Source organism: Biomphalaria glabrata, chromosome 1, assembly GCF_947242115.1.
Source record: "Biomphalaria glabrata chromosome 1, xgBioGlab47.1, whole genome shotgun sequence".
NCBI lineage: Eukaryota > Metazoa > Mollusca > Gastropoda > Planorbidae > Biomphalaria > Biomphalaria glabrata.
In genome coordinates, this window is record NC_074711.1 from 57,235,452 (window position 1) to 57,256,911 (window position 21,460).

Consider the following 21,460-nt stretch of genomic DNA (forward strand, 5'->3'; position numbering starts at 1 on the left):
ACGCTTGCTGTGTATCCCCAGTAGCGTAGCTAGGAACTTACCCTGCATTTGTGCATAGTTCATATTTAATGTAAAAAAACCCACTCATTTGGGGTTCCCTCTGAAGTGGACGCCCGGTGGGATTTTCCAATTCTCCCCTCCCTCCCCCCATCATAGATACACCTCTGCCCTAGGGTCACCACTTCCACGTTCAAGTTGTTAATAGTTGGAAACGTTTTTTTTTCTTTTCATTTCAAGCAACTGAAAGTATATAGAAAAAAAAAAAAGCAGAATACGAAAAATGCATTAAAAAGCACAAGCTTATATAAGGGAAAGAACTGCACATTTACTGACATATATTTCAATACTGTAAGATTTCTTTTTCTATATCCAACAAAATTAATCACTAATTCATTAATTAATTGGTTACTTAAAGGATTGATTCAAGACGGAATAGACTACGTCACAGATTTAAACCAAATAGTTGACGAAAGACAAAAGTGTGGTTTAGCTAATTACGTATTTTGTTGCCAATTCTACACTTTACCTAAGTTAAATGACATGGCTGAATCATTTGTTGTTTTTATTTTTATATCATCTCTGTCTGTCTGTCTGGTACAAATTTTGAACACGTTCTTTCTCCCACTTGTCATTCTCGGATCAAGTTGAAACTTTGTACATACATTCATTGTCGAAGATAACACAATCAAACACATTAACCCATTAATTTATCAAATGGTTGTAAGTAAGTAATTTTGTTTTATACCTAAAATGTACTTAGCTAAGGGAAGATAAATCTTGCGTAGAGAATTAGGATTTTCGTTTACAATTTTAAACTAACTATAAAACCTTCTATTTTTCTAAGTACTTCAATAGCTCAGTGACAAACGTGTCTGACTTCCACCATGGAGGCTCGAATTCGAAGTCCTGCTCAAGCAACTTTTTTTTTCTTGTCTTCTCCAAGCTCCCCCCTCCTCCCCAACTGGTCCACAAAAGTGATTGGAACATAGCGCACTGAGCATGTCATACAATGAAAGAGGGCGGTAAAAACAAACAAACTAATAATTATATTTCCATTTTATTTTTGTTAGTCTAGATCTAGTATAAATTATTGACCTGTTTGAGTCACAACTGATGCATTTCACACAATCGAAGGGGTTTTTAAAATTATTTTCAGACTGAATTATTTTGTTACTAAGGGAGCTCATTCAAAACTAAATGTTGGTCTTAATAAAAAAGTTTTTGCTCGTCAACGCACTGACAATGCGAGACAGAGAAAGAGACATACAGACAGACAGAAAGAGAGGGAGAGAGAGAGAGAGAGAGAGAGAGAGAGAGAGAGATAGTACAAAGTATAATCAGATGAAAATAAATTTGGTGTGTATGTTTGCTGAACTACTGCAAAAAGTCACTTCGTCGAAAATAAGTATACTTAATGTGGCCATACATTTCTATGGCCCCATTACAAGGTCTACAAAGACCTTCCTTCAGGGGAACAGTACCAGGAAAAAGAAGAAGAGGCAGACCGAGAAAGCGATGAGAAGACAATATAAAAGAATGTGTGGTGCCCCAACAGATTAAGGGATAGGACAAGGAGGTAGAAGGACAATGTGGAGTTGTCCTACAGTCTTTGTTTCATTGACTTCTATTTCAAGTTTACTTTTGATTTTGTACTCTTTTGTAAAACTTTGTCCTCCGACGGGCGTGCAGGTATCTAGTAATCTTATCACTGTAGACCAGCCCCTAAAAATAGCATACATTAGGCATTGTAGTCTAAAGACCAATTGGTTCTGACTCATACATTAGGCATTGTAGTCTAAAGACCAATTGGTTCTGACTCAACACCGAGGGAACTAAAGCGGATGTTTTCGCTGTCTCGCTAGCCCCACCCTAACCTTTCCTCCCCACTTTGACTTGCGAACACACAAAGACATATGTTTAGGCTACACACATACAATAAACAACTTTTGAATCAATGATGTCCTTTTGGTTGCATTCAACATTCTGATAGACAAACAAAGTGACACTGATACATAAGCGTGCTTTCCAAAACATGTCGGTGCCTTTGTCTTTTCTTTCTGCCTTTTCAAATACACCTCATAATTCAATTTTAGACTTGAGATTTATTTGTGGATGTTTTACATGTAAGATCAAGTAGGTTTGTAAACAGCCAAATTGTTGTCGTTCAACGTCCATTCACAGCTGAAAAACAAAAGATTATGACGAACTAGTCACAGACCTATATAATATCTGTGGTCCTAGTCCACAATTTATGCAGGACAGCAGGGGTTAACATCAGGCAGGCTTTGAACTGCGGTTCATCTTGACGACAGTCCGAAACAGATACCAAACGATCAGGCATTTGATCAGAAATTTGGAACATTTGGGCAGCCGAGTATAGCTTCAAAAATTGACGGTATAAAAATAGATGGAAAAACAGGGGGACATCTATGTACATATACATTGCTTACTATCGCATTGTTTCTAGCAAATCAAAAGTTGGCTTTTGGTAGCGAATTGAAGACGACGTTTTATTGAATAGTGGAATTTTTTTCTAGGGATTGTGGAAATGTTATCCAAATATGAGCCAGTGCTGAAATAATAACTTATACAATTGCTAGGCAGCAAAAAAAAAAGTTATTTTCCAAGCTTGTACCAAAATGGAGTTTTATTTCCGAGTTTATAAATGTTTTATCTCGTATTATACTACACCTAACATAGATCTCTGAAGTTGTAAGATATATTAACAGTAACAATGGTAATGTTGAAATGACTGAAATGTTGTAGGATATTCCTCTTTAAGTGGACCAAAAGCTGATGGTAGCAGTTCTGATAATTTAAAACGCCTGGAAAGAGATAGGCTTAACGTATTGATATGATGAGCTCACTGACATGGTAATGCAGCTACAATGTCAAGGATTCATAATGGAGTGAAGGCAGTATTAATGAAGAAAAGAAACTTGAAGGATGTGTACACCGTTTACTTAAGCTATGTGGTTAAAATTCTAAATCAGAAAATGCTTCTAACATACATTTTCTCGTTGTTTTTTTTCGAAAAAAAAGTTTTCTATCTTTGCCGCTTTTACCAATCCATGGGATATTTTAATGAATGCTAGAGTGTCATAGGAACAGCTCGCTGGTGTGCTCATCGTGTTGCTGTTAGACGCATGAAAGAACGATTTGATGAAAGTGTGACGGTGAAAATCTTTGCCATCGCTCTGAAAATACAAACACTAGAGGCGCAGCGCAAAGACAACTGCCAGCTGTCTGTGAATACATGCATACCTTTCATTGCTTGACTTTCTTGTTGGCAGATGTACTGAGGAAAAAGTCAACTAAACACAAGAGTACCTTCGAATTAAAGTGTTAATTATTGGCCAAGGGGTGGCTAGGCTAGAGCACTTCAACATTGACTCTACGAAATGTGTGACAAGCTCAAATGGTTGAGATAACTTTTGTCATGTAATTGCAACAGAAAAATAAGTTTTAACAATATGAAAATATCAGGAAAGTAAATCTTAAGATGCTGGATTCAAATAGAGAACAAGAGGTTAATACTGAGTGCATCAATCTCTTTTATACTGGGCCTGACGACAAGATATTTGTGAACAGAAATACTAAAACTAGAAGGCAGCAAAGTTTTGAAGGACGTTAACGAATCTCTACCAGCCTTAGATTTAAGCCTTTAACTGTTTCTTGCCAAATACATGTCTACGTGGTATGCCTACGTGCCGTCATTTGAAAAGAAACTTTTCAAAACTAAAGTTAATTAAAAACTATTAATTACTTTTGAAAAACGAATTTCAAATCAAGCCAAAAGTCTGTCATTGAACACGGAGTTGAAAACTCTATTGAGTTGAAAGTTTGAAGTTTTCAATTTTGAAATCCTAAAACAAATTTAAGTTTTTATTTTCTAAAGTTATTGTAAACTTTTGAATGTCAAGACAAAACAAAATTCTATTCAAGTTTTTCCATGGATCAATATACTTTTCGTAAAGTTTCATTTTTTTTCATTAGTCGTCCTCAGGAAACTACCATTCACTATAATGTTAAAAGTTTCCATTAAGAGCTGTTTAATGTTAACTAACTCAGTTGATGTTTTGTTTCTAATTTTAAGATCTTAAATGTTAATATATGTAGGCCAAATAATTAACGATAAAATGTCAGTCAAACAAAAATTAAAATAGAATCGATACTCATTTAACGTTGTGTAACAGCATTCTAGCGCAAAAAAAGAACTACACAACGATAGTTCTTTATTGGGAAGAATAAGTGGAACGCTGGGGGGGGGGGAGGGTGACACCCATCCTAGTGACGCCACTGTGTTATATTATAGTACAGTAGTTGATCTAATTGATCTAGTTCTAATTTGTTTCTAAAGAAAGCTAAATCAAATCAAAACAAATATCCTGCTTCTACAGATGTTGCATCCTAGAGTTAACAGTTGATCTTAGGCTACACTACACAATCAGTTCTCATGATGTGCATGTCTCCATAAATTCAAAAAATAGACTCCAGTAAACATCATAGATCAAAACAGGACACACTGTGTAGGGAAGATATTAATATGTAAGATCTCTAGATATGGGAAAGGAGCATGTTTGTGTAGTAGAGATTGATGATATATTTGTAAACCGAAAATTAACAGAATTACAAAGAGAGTGTATATGGAAACACAAACTCAGAAGCGCCCTTCAAGTGGCCCACCCAGCCATGTAAAAAGGAAAATTCAATATTTTTAGCAAAACTATCAGAAGCTAAGAACTACAATCTACCAACAACCATTGCTATTACTATAATTTAATTGTTAATATTCATATGTTTCATTTGTATTTCAATAGCCGGTTGATATAAAGATATGGTTCAGTATGAGCCTTGCTTAATTCATGCTTTTAATGTTATGGAGTGTATGTGTTTCTGATGTAACCCTGAGTAAGTGTAGGCGGATGGTTGTGAGTTGGTCTGTGTCCTAGTTCCAGTTCATAAATAGGGCTGTGAACGGTGAAAGTGAACATGCGAAAGATGAGTGACAGAAAGACGTGTAGTCTACGTGATCTAGATCTTGTTGAAACAATCTTTAGGTTCTTACATACGTCTACATTGAAATGTTGATTTGAAGTAGTGTACGGGATAAATGACGTGGAGACTAATAGCGATGTAATTTTCGAGCGAGTTATGGATAGTGGATGCTAGAGCGATGCAAGTTTTGAGCGAGTTATGGATAGTGGACGCTAATAGCGATGCAAGTTTCGAGCGAGTTATAGATAGTGAACGCTAATAGCGATGCAAGTTTCGAGCGAGTTATGGATAGTGGATGCTGATAGCGATGCAAGTTTCGAGCGAGTTATGGATAGTGGATGCTAGAGCGATGCAAGTTTCGAGCGAGTTATGGATAGTGGATGCTAGAGCGATGCAAGTTTCGAGCGAGTTATGGATAGTGGATGCTAGAGCGATGCAAGTTTCGAGCGAGTTATGGATAGTGGATGCTAGAGCGATGCAAGTTTCGAGCGAGTTATGGATAGTGGATGCTAGAGCGATGCAAGTTTCGAGCGAGTTATGGATAGTGGATGCTAGAGCGATGCAAGTTTCGAGCGAGTTATGGATAGTGGATGCTAGAGCGATGCAAGTTTCGAGCGAGTTATGGATAGTGGATGCTAGAGCGATGCAAGTTTCGAGTGAGTTATGGATAGTGGATGCTAGAGCGATGCAAGTTTCGAGTGAGTTATGGATAGTGAACGCTGATAGCGACGGGAGTTTCAGGAGTGATATAGGAGGTGAACGCTAACTTTTTTGGGCGGGATCTTGGACGTGGAAGCCAATGGAAAGATCAAAGTATCCAGCGGGACTTGGAATGTGGATTCTAAATGACGGATTCTAAATGACGGATTGAAGTAACGGGCAGGACCTGAGACTGAGTTGGGAGCAGGCCTACATTCTATGACATTTTGGTCTCTCCAGTTTGTTTTACACGTTTCGGATATTTCTTTAGAAGTGAAGATCATAACGTCATAGCCCAGAGACCATTACGTCATAGCCCAGAGATAATTACGTCATAGCCCAGAGATCATTACGTCATAGCCCATAGCTCTGTTTGGCATATTCTTCTCCTGTCTACTGCATTATGCGTACAACGACATAAACGAAGGTGTGTTTCTCCATACAAGATCCTCTGGAAAACTATTTAATGTATCAAGGCTGCGGGCAAAAACCAAGGTTAGGAAGCTACTCGTCAGGGAACTCCTGTATGCTGATGATGCAGCTATTGTGGCTGATTCTGATATTCAGCTACAGTCCCTGGTTGACAAACTATCTGCTGCTTGCCAGAAGTTCGGCTTAAACATCAGTCAAAGCAAGACTAAGATACTTGTCCAAAACACAAACACTGCACCTCAAGTAAGCATTAATGGCCAACCACTAGAAATTGTTGATCACTTTTGTTCCCTTGGCTCCATCATATCCAACAACTCTACTGGATAAAGACATAAACAACAGGATAGCCAAAGCAATAGCCACCTTGGCACGGTTGCAGAAAAGAGTCTGGGACCACTAGAAATTGTTGATCACTTTTGTTTCCTTGGCTCCATCATATCCAACAACTCTACTGGATAAAGACATAAACAACAGGATAGCCAAGGCAATGGTCACCTTGCCACGGTTGCAGAAAAGAGTCTGGGACAACATATTGCTGACTAGCAGTACTAAAGCCCTAGTCTACCGGTGTTGAGCACCTTGCTGTACGGAAGTGAAACATGGTCAACCTACTCATGGCAGGAAAAAAAGCTGAATGTCTTCCACCTCCGATGCCTAAGGCGTATCTTTAAAATAAGGAGGCAAGATAAGATAACCAATGAGGAAGTGCTACAAAGAGCAGGGTGCCAGGACATCCGCTCTGTTATCAGCAGCAGACGCCTTGGCTGGCTTGGCCACGTTTATAGAATGCCAGTATGGCGATCTAATAGAAGGCAGGAGAGCCGCTGGTCGCCCACTTTTACGTTATACGGATGTATGCCAACGCGACATGAAGCTCTTCAAAATCGACACTGGCAACTGGGAAGAGGTGGCACTGGACAGATCCACACGGAGAGAGAGCATAAAGGAAGGGTCACAGATTGCAGATGTCATACACAACAGAAGCAGAAAGAAGGGTGAAAATGCAACGGCGCCTGGTGATTATATATGCCCAACCTGCGATCGCAGCTGTGTATCAAGGATTGGCCTCTTTAAACACACAAGAAGTTGCAAAGGGAAAAGATCGTCTCTCGAGACGTAAAATGCCACAGAGCCCAGAGATCATTACGTCACAGCCCAGAGATCATTACGTCCTAAGCCAAAGATTATTACGTTATAGCCAAAGATCATTACGTCATTGCCCGCAGATCATTACGTCCTAAGCCAAATTCTTAGAGCTGTTTTTATTTTAAATAGTAAAGTCTATTCTAAAAACATGAAAACGCCCCTGCACCCTACTTAATGCTACTTTTATTTCACGATCTCGTTCTAACCTAGAGATACACACGAGTTAGAAAACTTGTCGGCTCTCGGTAGAAATAAAGAAGCTACAATTAAAGAGCCCAAGTTGCAATGTCAGCTGTAGCAAGTGAATAAATAACACAAACATATGAATAAAATATATGTCTATGATCAATAACAATGATTAAAAAAACTTTTCTACACAGTTTAAAGATGATCGACGAAGAAAGAAAAAATGGTACGAACAATCCAAAAAAAAGAAAGATGCATCAAAGAATAGACAGAGAGTTAGAGTAAAACTGTTTATAAAGTTTTGTATTTGATTTTTTTTTTTAGAAAATTCTGAGCATTAACTTTAAACAAAATATAGTTTAGGACTAAATAAAATCCAGATAAAAACTTGTGCAAGTAAAATTTTGTTTAAGATCAAGATTTCTCATCACAAAGCCGGGCATAAGCTAGTTAATCTGTAGACTCAAAATGTGGCTCGTGATGGGCTCACAGTGACATCAAGGGCAAAAGTGTTTAATTTATTCATGTATAAAAATCTTCTAAGAGAGACAGGGGAAGGGAAGGTGGTGAAACTGTCAAATTTGCAAGTGCTATACCAGTACACGTACAAACTGTCAGGTCAACATCAAGGATCTGCAGCTACTACGTGTAACTACTAAGATACTAGTGAAAATGGTCAGGATCTAAACATAATCTGCGTCCCAGTTGAAGAGACGCTAAGCCTTAGTAGTACGCGGAGGCCCCAGCGAGTAAGCGTCAATATATATAAATATATATAGACATGTAGGCCTTATTATTGTTAGATAAGCCACTACCTTACGTAGGTTGGCTATACGAAACCAAAAACATCATTTTAAAAGCTTTCATTGTAATTGGTATCATATAGATGCCGAGAAAGGCTTCCAAAATATAATTATAACAATCTTAATTTCCGTAAGAAAATTTGGCTTACAATTTGTGCATTTCACCAAACAAAACATTACAACTATAAGAAACCAAAATGTACATTCACACCAGACTCATAATTTACATGTGAAAAGTTAATATCAGATTGTTTCTATTTAATGATTTGATTGCCAGGGGAACAAAAGAGTGTTTGTGTCTGTTTGTCTTTGCTATCGGTGTCTTGAATCTCTTTTGTGATGGTAAAATCACAAAATCCTGACCCAAAGGATGATTTTTCATTTCTAGAATCCTTTTAGCTTTTTTTTCAAACAGCTGCCCAAATGGGGTTTGTTTTTTTGCCAATGACTTTATCATCAGCATTTAGGATTTTATGAAGTTTATTTTTATTTTAAATGGTCACATTGCCATACCAGGCAGTGATATTGAAACTTAAAATATTACAGATGTGAGTGTGATCAAACATGGCCAAGGCCTTTTCGCTAGCATTAAAAGAGGACTGTTTTGTCAGTAATCGTAATCTTTACTGCCCTTTTTTGCAGTAAAATTGTGTTTATTGTCTAGGATATGGAGTTACAAGTCCTTGTAAATGAGAACTGGTCTGGTTTCCAAAGTTGACGGTGAAGGGGCTGAGGCGGTTGCCCCACATGCACGCCCAAAGGCAGCCTCTAAGAGCAGTCTCTGTAGTTCTTATTACAATGTATTCATTATTTGTATTTGGCAGACTATAAAAATCAACATTTCAATAAGTTTGTTGAAAGTTCCTGCAAATCTATTTGTTTGCTGAACACTATTATGTTAACAGATACAGTTTATTGGAGACAGATATAAAGTGGTGAACTCAAATTGATTACATCACAAGAATCTTTTGACAAAGTTTATTTGATTTGGTGGTTTGAAAAAGTGTTACTATATATGCACGGACGAAATGTTTTTGAAAATAGTAGGTTGTAAAGTATGGTAAACGCAGATATAAGCGACATTATACAGTTAGTCTACGAACATGTAATGAAAGTCAAAAAAGGGTCAAAGGTCATCATAGAAGTGTGTCACTGGTAGGCGAGGAGCCCCAAAACTGGCCAGAACACTATCCATTGCCAAGCACGTGATTCTAGCATGTTCTGGTGAGTGTTCTGGTTTATGATCCTTAGAACTTTTAGTAGCTGTAGTAGTAGCAGTAGTAGTAGCAGTAGTAGTAGCTGTAGTAGTAGCAGTAGTAGTAGCTGTAGTAGTAGCAGTAGTAGTAGCTGTAGTAGTAGCTGTAGTAGTAGCAGTAGTAGTAGCTGTAGTAGTAGCAGTAGTAGTAGCTGTAGTAGTAGCAGTAGTAGTAGCTGTAGTAGTAGCAGTAGTAGTAGCTGTAGTAGTAGCAGTAGTAGTAGCTGTAGTAGTAGCTATAGTAGTAGCTGTAGTAGTAGCAGTAGTAGTAGCTGTAGTAGTAGCTGTAGTAGTAGCTGTAGTAGTAGCTGTAGTAGTAGCAGTAGTAGTAGCAGTAGTAGTAGCTGTAGTAGTAGCAGTAGTAGTAGCTGTAGTAGTAGCAGTAGTAGTAGCTGTAGTAGTAGCAGTAGTAGTAGCTGTAGTAGTAGCTGTAGTAGTAGCAGTAGTAGCAGTAGTAGTAGCTGTAGTAGTAGCTGTAGTAGTAGCAGTAGTAGTAGCTGTAGTAGTAGCTGTAGTAGTAGCAGTAGTAGTAGCTGTAGTAGTAGCAGTAGTAGTAGCAGTAGTAGCAGTAGTAGTAGCTGTAGTAGTAGCTGTAGTAGTAGCTGTAGTAGTAGCTGTAGTAGTAGCTGTAGTAGTAGCAGTAGTAGTAGCTGTAGTAGTAGCAGTAGTAGTAGCTGTAGTAGTAGCTGTAGTAGTAGCTGTAGTAGTAGCTGTAGTAGTAGCTGTGTACAAAACGTAGACCACATTATGTATGTGTACATACGTACAATGTATGTGTACTCAAAACTAAACATTGGTCAACATAATACCTAAAACACTCGGTCTATTGAGTTCGTCATTGAGACACATCCGCTGATAGTTGTTAATAATATGTCTGGTCTGCTTCAAGATAGCGTTTCATTTACAATCAGTTCAAGAAAGATTTATCAACCATTGTATTGACGTTACTGCTAGGCGTGTATCTCTTTATGTACTGGTAAAACTTTTTAATAGTGATATACTATATATATGTATTGTGTAATAGTGATACCTCTCTATGTAATAGTGATATATCTCTCTGTATTGTGTAATAGTGATACCTCTCTATGTAATAGTGATATATCTCTCTATATTGTGTAATAGTGATACCTCCCTATGTAATAGTGATATATCTCTGTGCATTGATATTTTGTAATAGTGATATATCTCTACGTAATATCTCCGTGTAATAGTGATATATCTCTATGTAATATCTCCGTGTAATAGTGATATATCTCTACGTAATATCTCCGTGTAATAGTGATATATCTCTACGTAATATCTCCGTGTAATAGTGATATATCTCTATGTAGACCTAATAGTGATTATCTCTGTGCAAGCAAAGGCTGTCTTAGGGGATGGCGAGAATCTTACAATCTTGCATCATACAAATATTTGTGGCCCTGATATGACAATCGCCAAGAGCCCACGCACTTTGCTAATGTCGCCTTTGGTAATAGTGGTGTATCTATGTGCAATAGTGATGCATCTTTATGTAATGTGTAATAGTGCTATATCTCAGTGTAATAGCGACATATATATATATATTTAAATTTCCTTATAATTGAACTATTAAAAAAAAATCATCAACCTCGTATTAGCCTACAAAAGTATTTCTAGCTTTCTACTTATGTGTATATCATAGCACGTGAAAAGTATGTTATATATATATATATATATATATATATATATATATATATATTGAAGGTAATTAGAGAAATGCATTCAATGAAAAACTTACCCAGTCAGGGGATCAAGGGAGACCATCAGGTCACATGACTTTGGTCAGTTGGTATTGTTAGAAAATCGTTAAATTTATCGACAGATAATGTTTTATTCGTCTGCTTTCTTTCCTTGCACAGATAGCAAGCGACCTCGCTTTGATATGCGAAAACATATACAACTAACCACACGAGGCCAAGTTTGACCTCTTTTATTATACATACAGCGGCATTTCAGGAAAGAAGGTTAAAGTTCAATGCAGCAACACAAGGGCTCTAACTCGTGAAAGTGCCACCTAAACCAAGCAAGAGAGGTGCTTTAGAGCCTAGAGGGTTAGAGAAAAAAAAGGAGACAAAGACAAAAATAGATTCGTTACCAAACTATTACGCAATCGACGTTACAACCATGATATTCATTTCTCACGATACAGGAACATCAATATCTGTGTGCTTGTATTTGAATACGCGGTATGTGCGTTGCACTGATGTTTTGGAGAAGGGGGGAAAAGGAGGGGGGGGGGGTCGCTCCTATTTCTGGACATCGCATAAAATATTGGCATTTAAGGTTTAGAAAAAACTAAGATTTAAAACTAGCCCTTCATTTTATTTTTCATTGTTGGTATTGTACTGTAACTGTACAGCAGATGATGCCTGCCTGGTCATGTGGTTAGCACTTCAGAATCATCAGGATGGCCCCGAGTTTGAATCTTACCAGCTTCCATAAAACTTTTGGGCCAGGACTTAAATCTCTTCATTTTTTAAGGAAACTTTATCAAACAAACAAAACAATCAACTCTAAAGGTAGATTTGATAGATAGGTCTGAACAATAAACTCTACAGATAGATCTGAAACATAAACTCTACAGATAGATCTGAACAATAAACTCTACAGATAGATCAGAATAATAAACTCTACAGATAGATCTGAACAATAAACTCTACAGATAGATCTGAACAATAAACTCTACAGATAGATCAGAATAATAAACTCTACAGATAGATCTGAACAATAAACTCTACAGATTGATCAGAATAATAAACTCTACAGATAGATCTGAACAATAAACTCTACAGATAGATCTGAACAATAAACTCTACAGATAGATCTGAACAATAAACTCTACAGATAGATCTGAACAATAAACTCTACAGATAGATCAGAACAATCAACTCTACAGATAGATCTGAACAATAAACTCTACAGATAGATCTGAACAATAAACTCTACAGATAGATCTGAACAATAAACTCTACAGATAGATCTGAACAATCAACTCAACAGATAGATCTTAAGAACAAATAGTACCCCCCCCCCTTTTTTTTTTTCCTTTTTTAAAGCACATATTTTTGTCTGCTGAAATCGACACTTTACCCCCCCCCCCTTTTTCCTTTTTTTACACATCGACCTATCGTCTTTCTCCAAGCTGAAATGAAATCTGATAGCTGGCCTATGTTTTATAGCGGATGTTACATTCAGTTGTACGGTGGAGCAAAGACTAGGAACTACTTTTTCTTTAACTGAATCATAGATCTTTAGATTTAGGTTATAAAGACAGTTACAGAAACTCAAAATCGGCCCCCGAAGTAGTCCACTCAGGCAGGTAAAAAGGCAAGTTTCATTATTTTCAAAAAGATCACCAGAATGAAATTCTATCAAATACAAATGACAGAGAAGAATGGAGACAGAAGGTTGACAGATCTTGTGTGGTGCCCCATCGGTCCAGCAGACCAAAGGATAGGTGAATGTGAAGCTAAATGTAAACCTGGCCTAACTGATGTCTTATAATGAATATCTAATTGATCTAATTGTTTTGTAAAGGGTCAATCTCTAATTCAAATCCTAAAAAAAAAAAAAAACATTTCCGTAAAAAAATTAAACATCTTACCTCTAGTGGAGTATTCTGTGGCCGCAATGCAGCACTGCAGTTCACGCGATAATATGAGAAACTACTTATTAATTCTTGTTTTAAATTATTTTCAACTTATTTGCATACTAAATAGATTTTTCTCTTTAAAACAAGCAAAGATTTTTTTTGTTGTAAATGTAGTAGTTAGTATGACAGAACTTAATTAACTTAGCAATACAAATGTAAAAAGAAAAAAATAATTATTTTTTTACAAAAATTCTAAAACCGTTTGCATAAATGTGTTAAGAATATGGTACATTGTCATCTCTCTTACAAAGGAGCCTCCTGTGTTTGTTACTATTAATAGTGAATAGTTGTAAAAGTGGTGTATTTTTATGAAAAAACTGCTTGCATAAGTGATTTAAAACATTAGATTTTTCGCTTTCAGAAAATAAAAAAGTAGCCGTTGCATCAGAACTTTGAATGGTCTTCACTATCTTTTTCTAGTTTACGCGATCTAAACGGGACGGACGGACAGACATTCCACACATAACTAATAGCGTCTTTTCCCCTTTCCTGACCGCTAAAAAATGCGTCTTTTTCATGGATGGACCTAGAACTATTTTTTATCTGCGGGAATGGGTTGAGAGCTTTGTATCATTTGGGGAGGACTTACGTCATATGTTCTGTAGATGACAAAAAGACAAGTCGATATTAAGATTCCTTTGGAGTAGGGGTGGTCATCAAAATCTATTTAATCAACATGCTTTGTAAGTCTATGTTCTAATTATTCGGCTTCAGTGTGTTATAACCACGATTGTTAGAATAAACAAGGTTACAAAAGACAGTTTGTGTGGAATCACAAATTCAAAATCGGCCCCCGAAGTGGTCCACCCAGGCAGGCTTTAAAATTTTCAGAAAGAACATCCGCATGAAATTATATCAAAGACAAATGAGAGCTAAGAATGGAGAAAGAAGGTTGACAGATCCTGCGTAGTGCCCCAACGGTCCAGCAGATCAAAGAAGAGGTGAAAGTGAATGTAAAGTTAGATGTGAACCCGACCTAACTGATGTTTGATAATTGATCTAATTGTTTTGAGAACGCTCAATCTCTTATTCGAAACTCGTGACACTATATCGTAATATAAAAATAAGTTCAGGAAAATGTAATTTACAAGATTAATATTCGTTTTAAATTAGGTCTAACTTCTAATGCATACTAATTAGCTTTTTCTCTTTAGAAAAATGTTTGCATAACAGATTTTAAAAATTAGATTTTTCGCTTTCAGAAAAAAAAGTAGCCGTTGCATCAGAACTTTGAATGGTCTAAAATATTGTGATGTCGGATTTTCAATATCTTTTCTAGTTTACGAGATCTAAACGGGACGGACGGACAGACGGACAGACATTTCGCACAAAACTAATAGCGTCTTTTCCCCTTTCGGGAGCCGCTAAAAAAGCAACAAGGTAAAAATATCGGATTGCGTTCCAATCTCATTTGTCCAATTCAATCTGAATTTTTCCCATACTAAAAATAATACAAGGTACACATTCGCTATCGGGTATGGGGTTAATTTTAAACGACAAAATATAAACATTTATCAATACAAAATATAGCCGTATTTCAATATCGTAGATGTGTGTTTTGTATGTACGCTTGAACAAGTTATTTTTATTTTTTTTATTTTAAATTTCTTGTAAATTTGTTATGGTTATTGACTAAAACAGTGGTTCTGGGTATTTTATTGCTAATATATTTATACAAGGTAGACCACTTCACATTTATAAGAAGCATAGTATTAAATGACGCATCAGTTTCAAGGGAAGTTGATTAACACTTGACCAGTAGTGCTTTTGGACGCCTCAATGCGAGAGTATGGCGGAATAAATATCTCCGTCTGCCTACAAAAATCAATGTCTACCTAGCAGTGTTTCTCTCAACCCATGTCTACCTAGCACATGGGCGTAGCCAGGATTTTTTTCCGGGAGGGGTTTTGGGGGGGATTTCCCCCCTCCCCCGCCCCCCCCTCCGCGGAAAAAAATTATATATATATATGTGTGTGTGTGTAGGCTACATAATTAATCTTTATTACATTCTGACCCTTTCGGAAGACGTTTATTGTTTATTGTAGACTCCCCGCCCTTGCTAGTAAGGGGGTCTGGGGGAGTTCGCAGCGCTCCCCCAGCACGGGGCGAAGCCCCGCCACCGAGCACTATTTCTGGTATTGAAAGCCAACAAAATGCATATTCTGAGGTTTCTACAGTGCATTATCTTGCTATTAAAAAGTTTTATTTCAAAAACCTAATGTGCTATTCTTATTGACTTAGACCCTCTCGCGCCGTTCGGCGCATTTTCCGGCAAGCTGTTTCCACAACTCTTATTTTGCGTAATTCATTTTGTCGGAGAACATGTCCCGCAAAACCTCATGCGACGCTTTGTCACAACCTTACTAAGGATTCGACTCCCAGTTCGGCATATGATTTCTTTGATTAGACCCGATCTCTATGACTGACTCCTAAAATCTGTCTTAGTCATCTTTGTTGAGCCACATTTAATGTTTTTCAATTTCCGCAGAAGACTATTCACACTTAATTAATGGAGCCCAAGCCACTGGTAGAAATTTGTAACCTTTCTTGACTACGCTCTTGGATATACATGCCTGTATTTCGCTTTAGATTTTATATCGAAAAGGAAAGTTTTTTCGTCAAATCATCTGTTGAGGGGTTTTAAACTAAAAAATCTCTGGAGTTTTTTTTGTTTTTTTTTTTTAATTCAAAACCCAATTTAGCTACGATCATAGAATTTGGTGACTGTAGTTTGCTTTAAAATAATTTGAAGAGAGAGGTTTTCAACTCTAAACGCTCTGTATGGGGAATTTTAAACTCAAAACCATCTGGAGGGGTTTTAAACTTTAAAGATAAAGCCATCTGGAGGAGGGGGATTTAAACTCAAAACCCCTTTGGCTACGCTCATAGCTTTTATAGTGTGTAATTTGCTTTTTTTTTAATATTGAAGAGGTACTTTTTAGCTTCAAACCAGAACTGAAGGAGGGGGGGGGGGGTTAAACTCAAAACCCCTTTGGCTACGCTCATAGAATTTTGAGTGTGTAATTTGCTTTTTTTATATTAAAGAGGGGGTTTATCGTAAATTTTGGAGGGGGGTTTAAAATCAAAATCTTCCTTAACTGTGCTGTTGGAATTTGGGGATTGTTGATTGTTTTTTTTTGTTTTGTTTTATAGAAGAGGGGGATTTAACCTCTGGTAGGGGGTTTAATATTCAAAACCCCCTGTAGGGGGGGTTTAAACTCAAAGCCCCCTGGTAGAGGGATTTGTATCTCAAAACCCCCTGATAGAGTTTTTTAAAATCTGAAAACCCCCAGGTAGGGTGATTTAAACTCAAAACCCCCTGGTAGAGGGTTTTTAACTCACAACCCCCTCGGCTTTGCTGTGGTAAGTGATGATTTAGTATTAAAATCTCACCTAAAATAAACAAAATGAAAGCAAAAATCAGTCACTTAATTCCGTCCCCCCCCTTCGGGGGGGGATTTCATTTCGGGGGGGGGGGGGTTGAACCCCAAGACCCCCCCCCCTGGCTACGCCCATGGACCTAGCAGTGTTTCTCTCAACCCTTGTCTACCTAGCAGTGCTTCTCTCAACCCTTGTCTACCTAGCAGTGCTTCTCTCAACCCTTGTCTACCTAGCATTGCTTCTCTCAACCCTTGTCTACCTAGCATTGCTTCTCTCAACCCTTGTCTACCTAGCAGTGCTTCTCTCAACCCTTGTCTACCTAGCATTGCTTCTCTCAACCCTTGTCTACCTAGCATTGCTTCTCTCAACCCTTGTCTACCTAGCAGTGCTTCTCTCAACCCTTGTCTACCTAGCAGTGCTTCTCTCAACCCTTGTCTACCTAGCATTGCTTCTCTCAACCCTTGTCTACCTAGCATTGCTTCTCTCAACCCTTGTCTACCTAGCAGTGCTTCTCTCAACCCTTGTCTACCTAGCATTGCTTCTCTCAACCCTTGTCTACCTAGCATTGCTTCTCTCAACCCTTGTCTACCTAGCAGTGCTTCTCTCAACCCTTGTCTACCTAGCATTGCTTCTCTCAACCCTTGTCTACCTAGCATTGCTTCTCTCAACCCTTGTCTACCTAGCAGTGCTTCTCTCAACCCTTGTCTACCTAGCAGTGCTTCTCTCAACCCTTCTATAAGGATCTAAGACATGGATATTATACAGAAAGCAACTTAAAATACTTGAACACTTTCCCAATACGGTGGCAAGACAGCACGACAAACAGCGATGTCCTTGCGAACGCCGCTATGGACAATATAGAGGAACTACTTATGGTCCGACAATTACGCTGGGCAGGGCACGTATCCCGTATGGGGGACGAACGTATGCCAAAAGAAATTCTTTTTGGCGAGCCGAAAGATGGTCGACGTAACAGAGGTGCCCCACGAAAACTCTTTAAAGACCAGCTTAGGCGCCCACTTACTTTAACTGACATAGAAGAGGGTACCTGGTTACATGCGGCATCAGAACAAGACAGCTGGAGGTCACTTACAAAGTCCGCGGGATACACATTTGAGACTAAAAGAAAAGCCGCTACCAAGGACAGACGTAGACGGCGAAAAGAAAATCTAAATCAAACATAGACGGACAATGGTTATGCCTGCGCTACATGTGGCAATTAATGTAGGTCACAGCTGTAGCTGCGTAACAACGAGAAATACTGCATTCCTCATTAATCTTTGGACTTGAAGATAAGCCTTATTATTATTATTCATACACTAAGACAACAGTTTGTGGCTAGATACTATATTTACAAAGTATAGCCTATATAGACTTACTCGGTCTGTCTGTCTGTTCGTCTGTCTGTCTGTTCGTCTGGTACAAACTCTGTACACTTTATTTCTTCCACTTTCCATTCTCGGATAAAGTTGAAACTTAGCGCAACTATTCATTGCCACTAACAAACATAAAAAAAATAATAAAAAAGATTAATTAATTAATTACTAATAATTAATTAATTTTGTTTGATATAGAAAATGGGAATATATCTTACAGTATTGGGAGGTATTGCTGTAGATGTGCAGTTCTTTCCATTATATAAGCTTTGTTTAAAATATTTTTATTGTTAAATTGTATGTTATGACAGGAATTTTTATCTTGATATTAAGATCTATGATTTGTTAATAGTGAAAAGCTTTTTGCCCCATTAGAACTAGTCTATTTAATATAACCTCAATATTGGCATACAATCTGATGGTCACCTTTGACCTCTGTAAGTTGACAACATACGAAAGTTTTAATTTTTAAACTGAAACTTACCCCATTTATAACATGATCCACGCAAGAACACTATTGTCACTCAGCCATGACGTGCGTGCGTCCTTGTAGCCATGACACGCCCACATGTAAACATACAACTTATAAAGTCCCCGACAACATTGTGTGAAATTGTCAGATTGAGGTAAGTATAGATTTGTGTGTGAGTGTGTCTGCGTGCGCTGTGTAGCCTGGAGATATCTACAGCTAGTGATCGTCAAGTCTGTAGAGGGTTGCTTAGACACGCAGGCAACACACACACACTTAAGACAGATGCACGCACTGGCTCGCACGCGCGCACTTACACGTGGTGCATTCACTTAATACCTGAGTGTGAGTCATGATCAGCGCGCGCTGTAAGGTTGTTTGACTTCCATGTAGTTCGCCTGATTGTCTACATAGGTCAGACTCATTCCTATGTACACATTTCAATTCTATTGTCTGTTCAAAGATCTTCCCTTCAGTGTTTAATGAACTGTCGACTACAATAATACTCATTTATGATGGTTACCAAGATCAGGATGAGTGCAGTGTTAATTATGACTATGCAGACCCAGTTGCGACCTGCATATTTTTTCGCATTTCATGCAGACAAAACTGTTGTCCGCCGGCGGTCTATTTAAATTTTCTTTTTGTCTTATGCGTTTGTCTTCAACAAGTGTCTTTTATTTGGGTCTCAAATGTGGCCTTTGTGACAGTTCTCTAAATGTCTCTTTCAGAGGCCATCTAATGCCAGTTATTTTTCTCTGTGCCAGTGAGGGCGAAATGGTGCCTGAGTTGAACTTTATATTGTTTACCGGGGGAGGGGAGGCTAATGGTAGGCTAACCAGTGTCTCTATACTGTCCACACCGGCCACCGGTCATAGACCTTATAAAATATATAGACTATTATAACACTATATTTTGTACCCCAAATACACCAACAAGCTATCTATCCACACCCACATACTAGATGTAGTGCAGATGTAATTTACATTGCATTTAATTAAAGATCATAATTACCACAAAATATTAGTAGGGTCAATATGAAAGTAATTATTATTTTAACTCTTGTCATTAATTTATTTGAAAGTTTTATTTAGATCAGCGTTTCTCAAACTGTGGGGCTTGAGGGGGGGGGGGGGCGACGTCCTATTGAAGGAAGGAGACAAAGACGTCAATTTAATTTTCAAGGGACAAAAAAATGTTTCAGTGAAATGATAAATCAATGTTTGAATACGAACCAAGTGAAATGATAAATCAATGTTTGAATACGAACCAAGTGAAATCATAAATCAATGTTTGAATACGAACCAAGTGAAATCATAAATCAATGTTTGAATACGAACCAAGTGAAATCATAAATCAATGTTTGAATACGAACCAAGTGAAATCATAAATCAATGTTTGAATACGAACCAAGTGAAATCATAAATCAATGTTTGAATACGAACCAAGTGAAATCATAAATCAATGTTTGAATACGAACCAAGTGAAATCATAAATCAATGTTTTTTTAATGTGTATATCCGATGCGCCTTAAACAATATTGACACAAACAAGTTTTGAAGACAATTTAAAACGTATCCGCTGACGCGATTGTTCTCGACTCTTATGTCAGAACGGTAGAATGGCTCCCGAGAATCCTATTACAAATGAACATGCGATACATGTATTCACTACCTTTTTATATGCTTGCGATTCTTGGAGGCTGACTGCAGAGCTAGAGAGGAGGATCCTAGCAATGGAATTGAGATGCAACAGAAGGATCCTAGGTATCACATTCAAAGACCGCATCACAAACCAAGAGATTAGAGACAGGGTTATAGCAGTGATTGGACCCTATGATGACCTGCTAACTATTGTAAAGAAACGCAAGCTTAAAATATATGGCCATATTACAAGATCCACGGGGCTCGCAAAGACCTTCATTCAGGGAACAGTACCAGGAAAAAGAAGAAGAGGCAGAGAGAAAGCGATGGAAGGACAACATAAAAGAATGGACAGGCCTGCCATTGATAGAGGTTTTAAACAAGACAAAAGACAGGGAGGAAGGGAGAAAGACGGTCGACAAATCTTGCTTGGTGCCCCAACGGTCCAACAGACTAACGGATAGGTAAAGGTAAAAGTAAAACCTCAAATGTCCCTCGCAATATAATAACAGTCAATACTGCCTCCGTCTATAGACTACATTTGACCTGCGTTTTATTATTAGTATTTTGACTGAGATGAATAGTGCACTCTAGACTCGAGGAGAATATATTTGTCAGCTCTGATATAAAGAAAATACGGTACATCAATATCGGCGAATCCAATCCATTTTTTTGTTTGTTTCAAGTGGCTTCAACTATTTTGACGTGCTCTCTTCTTACTATCAGAAAACATGCAGGGATGTAGACACCAGGAGAATGAAGGAAATCTACAAAACACTTTTCCGAAAAAAAAAAAAAAACTTCCCCTCACTTGCCTTCCGGTCCTACGGTTCGAATCTCGGTGAAGACTGGGAATTTTAATTTCGTAATTTTGAGGGCACCTCGTAGTCCACCAAACCCAAATGAGTAGCTGACATACTAGATGGGGGTAAGTGTAACTCGTGGTACTGGCACGGCCATAGAATCAGATGTGATCTCTGCACAATAGATTGCAAGGTCTGAAAAGGGGGGGGGGTACTTTACTTTTTTCAATAAATTTGGATTCCAAACATGATGTAACTATGTATGCAAAGAAAAACAAATTGTGTTATAATTATGTATTTCATTCTTTTAGTGTACCCTCCACTGAGACAGCTTACTGCGCTCCACTAGACTCTGGCTAGGGGAAGGGCCAACAAAATTGCGTTTGAAAGTTTGAGAAGCCCTGCTCTAGATGAAGTTCAACTCAACTTTGATCAAGACGCGACGTGGTTACACTTAGTCTTCATTGAAAGTCGAAACAACATTAGATGAGCCAGGCTTCTATGGAATCAAACGAAATGTTAAAATCTGTTCTAGATTTAAAGTAAATTATGAGTGGAACATTTTTCTGCATTAATAATTAGAAACACAGTTCAAC

The 21,460-nt window shown here is 37.8% G+C and overlaps 2 protein-coding genes across 4 annotated transcripts in view; both read right to left on the reverse strand.

The window, feature by feature from the left end:
• The window catches only part of LOC129921683 (uncharacterized), a 30,179-nt gene extending 10,261 nt beyond the window's left edge, over window positions 1-19,918 (reverse strand). The window contains exon 1 of one of the 3 annotated variants that reach the window (XM_056004084.1): window positions 19,899-19,918. The gene's annotated coding sequence lies outside the window, so the exon portion shown is untranslated. Of the gene's footprint in view, window positions 1-11,278; window positions 11,537-18,433; window positions 18,671-19,898 lie in introns of those variants that run through there. The other 2 variants (XM_056004073.1, XM_056004067.1) reach the window with 2 other exon arrangements.
• Window positions 9,521-11,304, reverse strand: LOC129925228 (hexamerin-like). Its single transcript, XM_056024489.1, has 2 exons — window positions 11,279-11,304; window positions 9,521-10,241 (listed from the first exon to the last, which is right to left on the reverse strand). The coding sequence occupies exons 1-2, from the start codon at window positions 11,302-11,304 to the stop codon at window positions 9,521-9,523; spliced, it is 747 nt and encodes a 248-aa protein (XP_055880464.1).
• Window positions 19,919-21,460: the final 1,542 nt, after the last annotated feature.

What these genes read in the sequence shown, in the direction of transcription:
- LOC129925228 (XM_056024489.1), bottom strand. Translation starts at nt 11,304, where the DNA reads ATGGTCTCCCTTGATCCCCTGACTGG. An exon ending in TCCCTTGATCCCCTGACTGG is followed by an intron (nt 10,242 to 11,278) that starts GTAAGTTTTTCA and finishes TTTTGTACACAG; the next exon opens with CTACTACTACAGCTACTACT.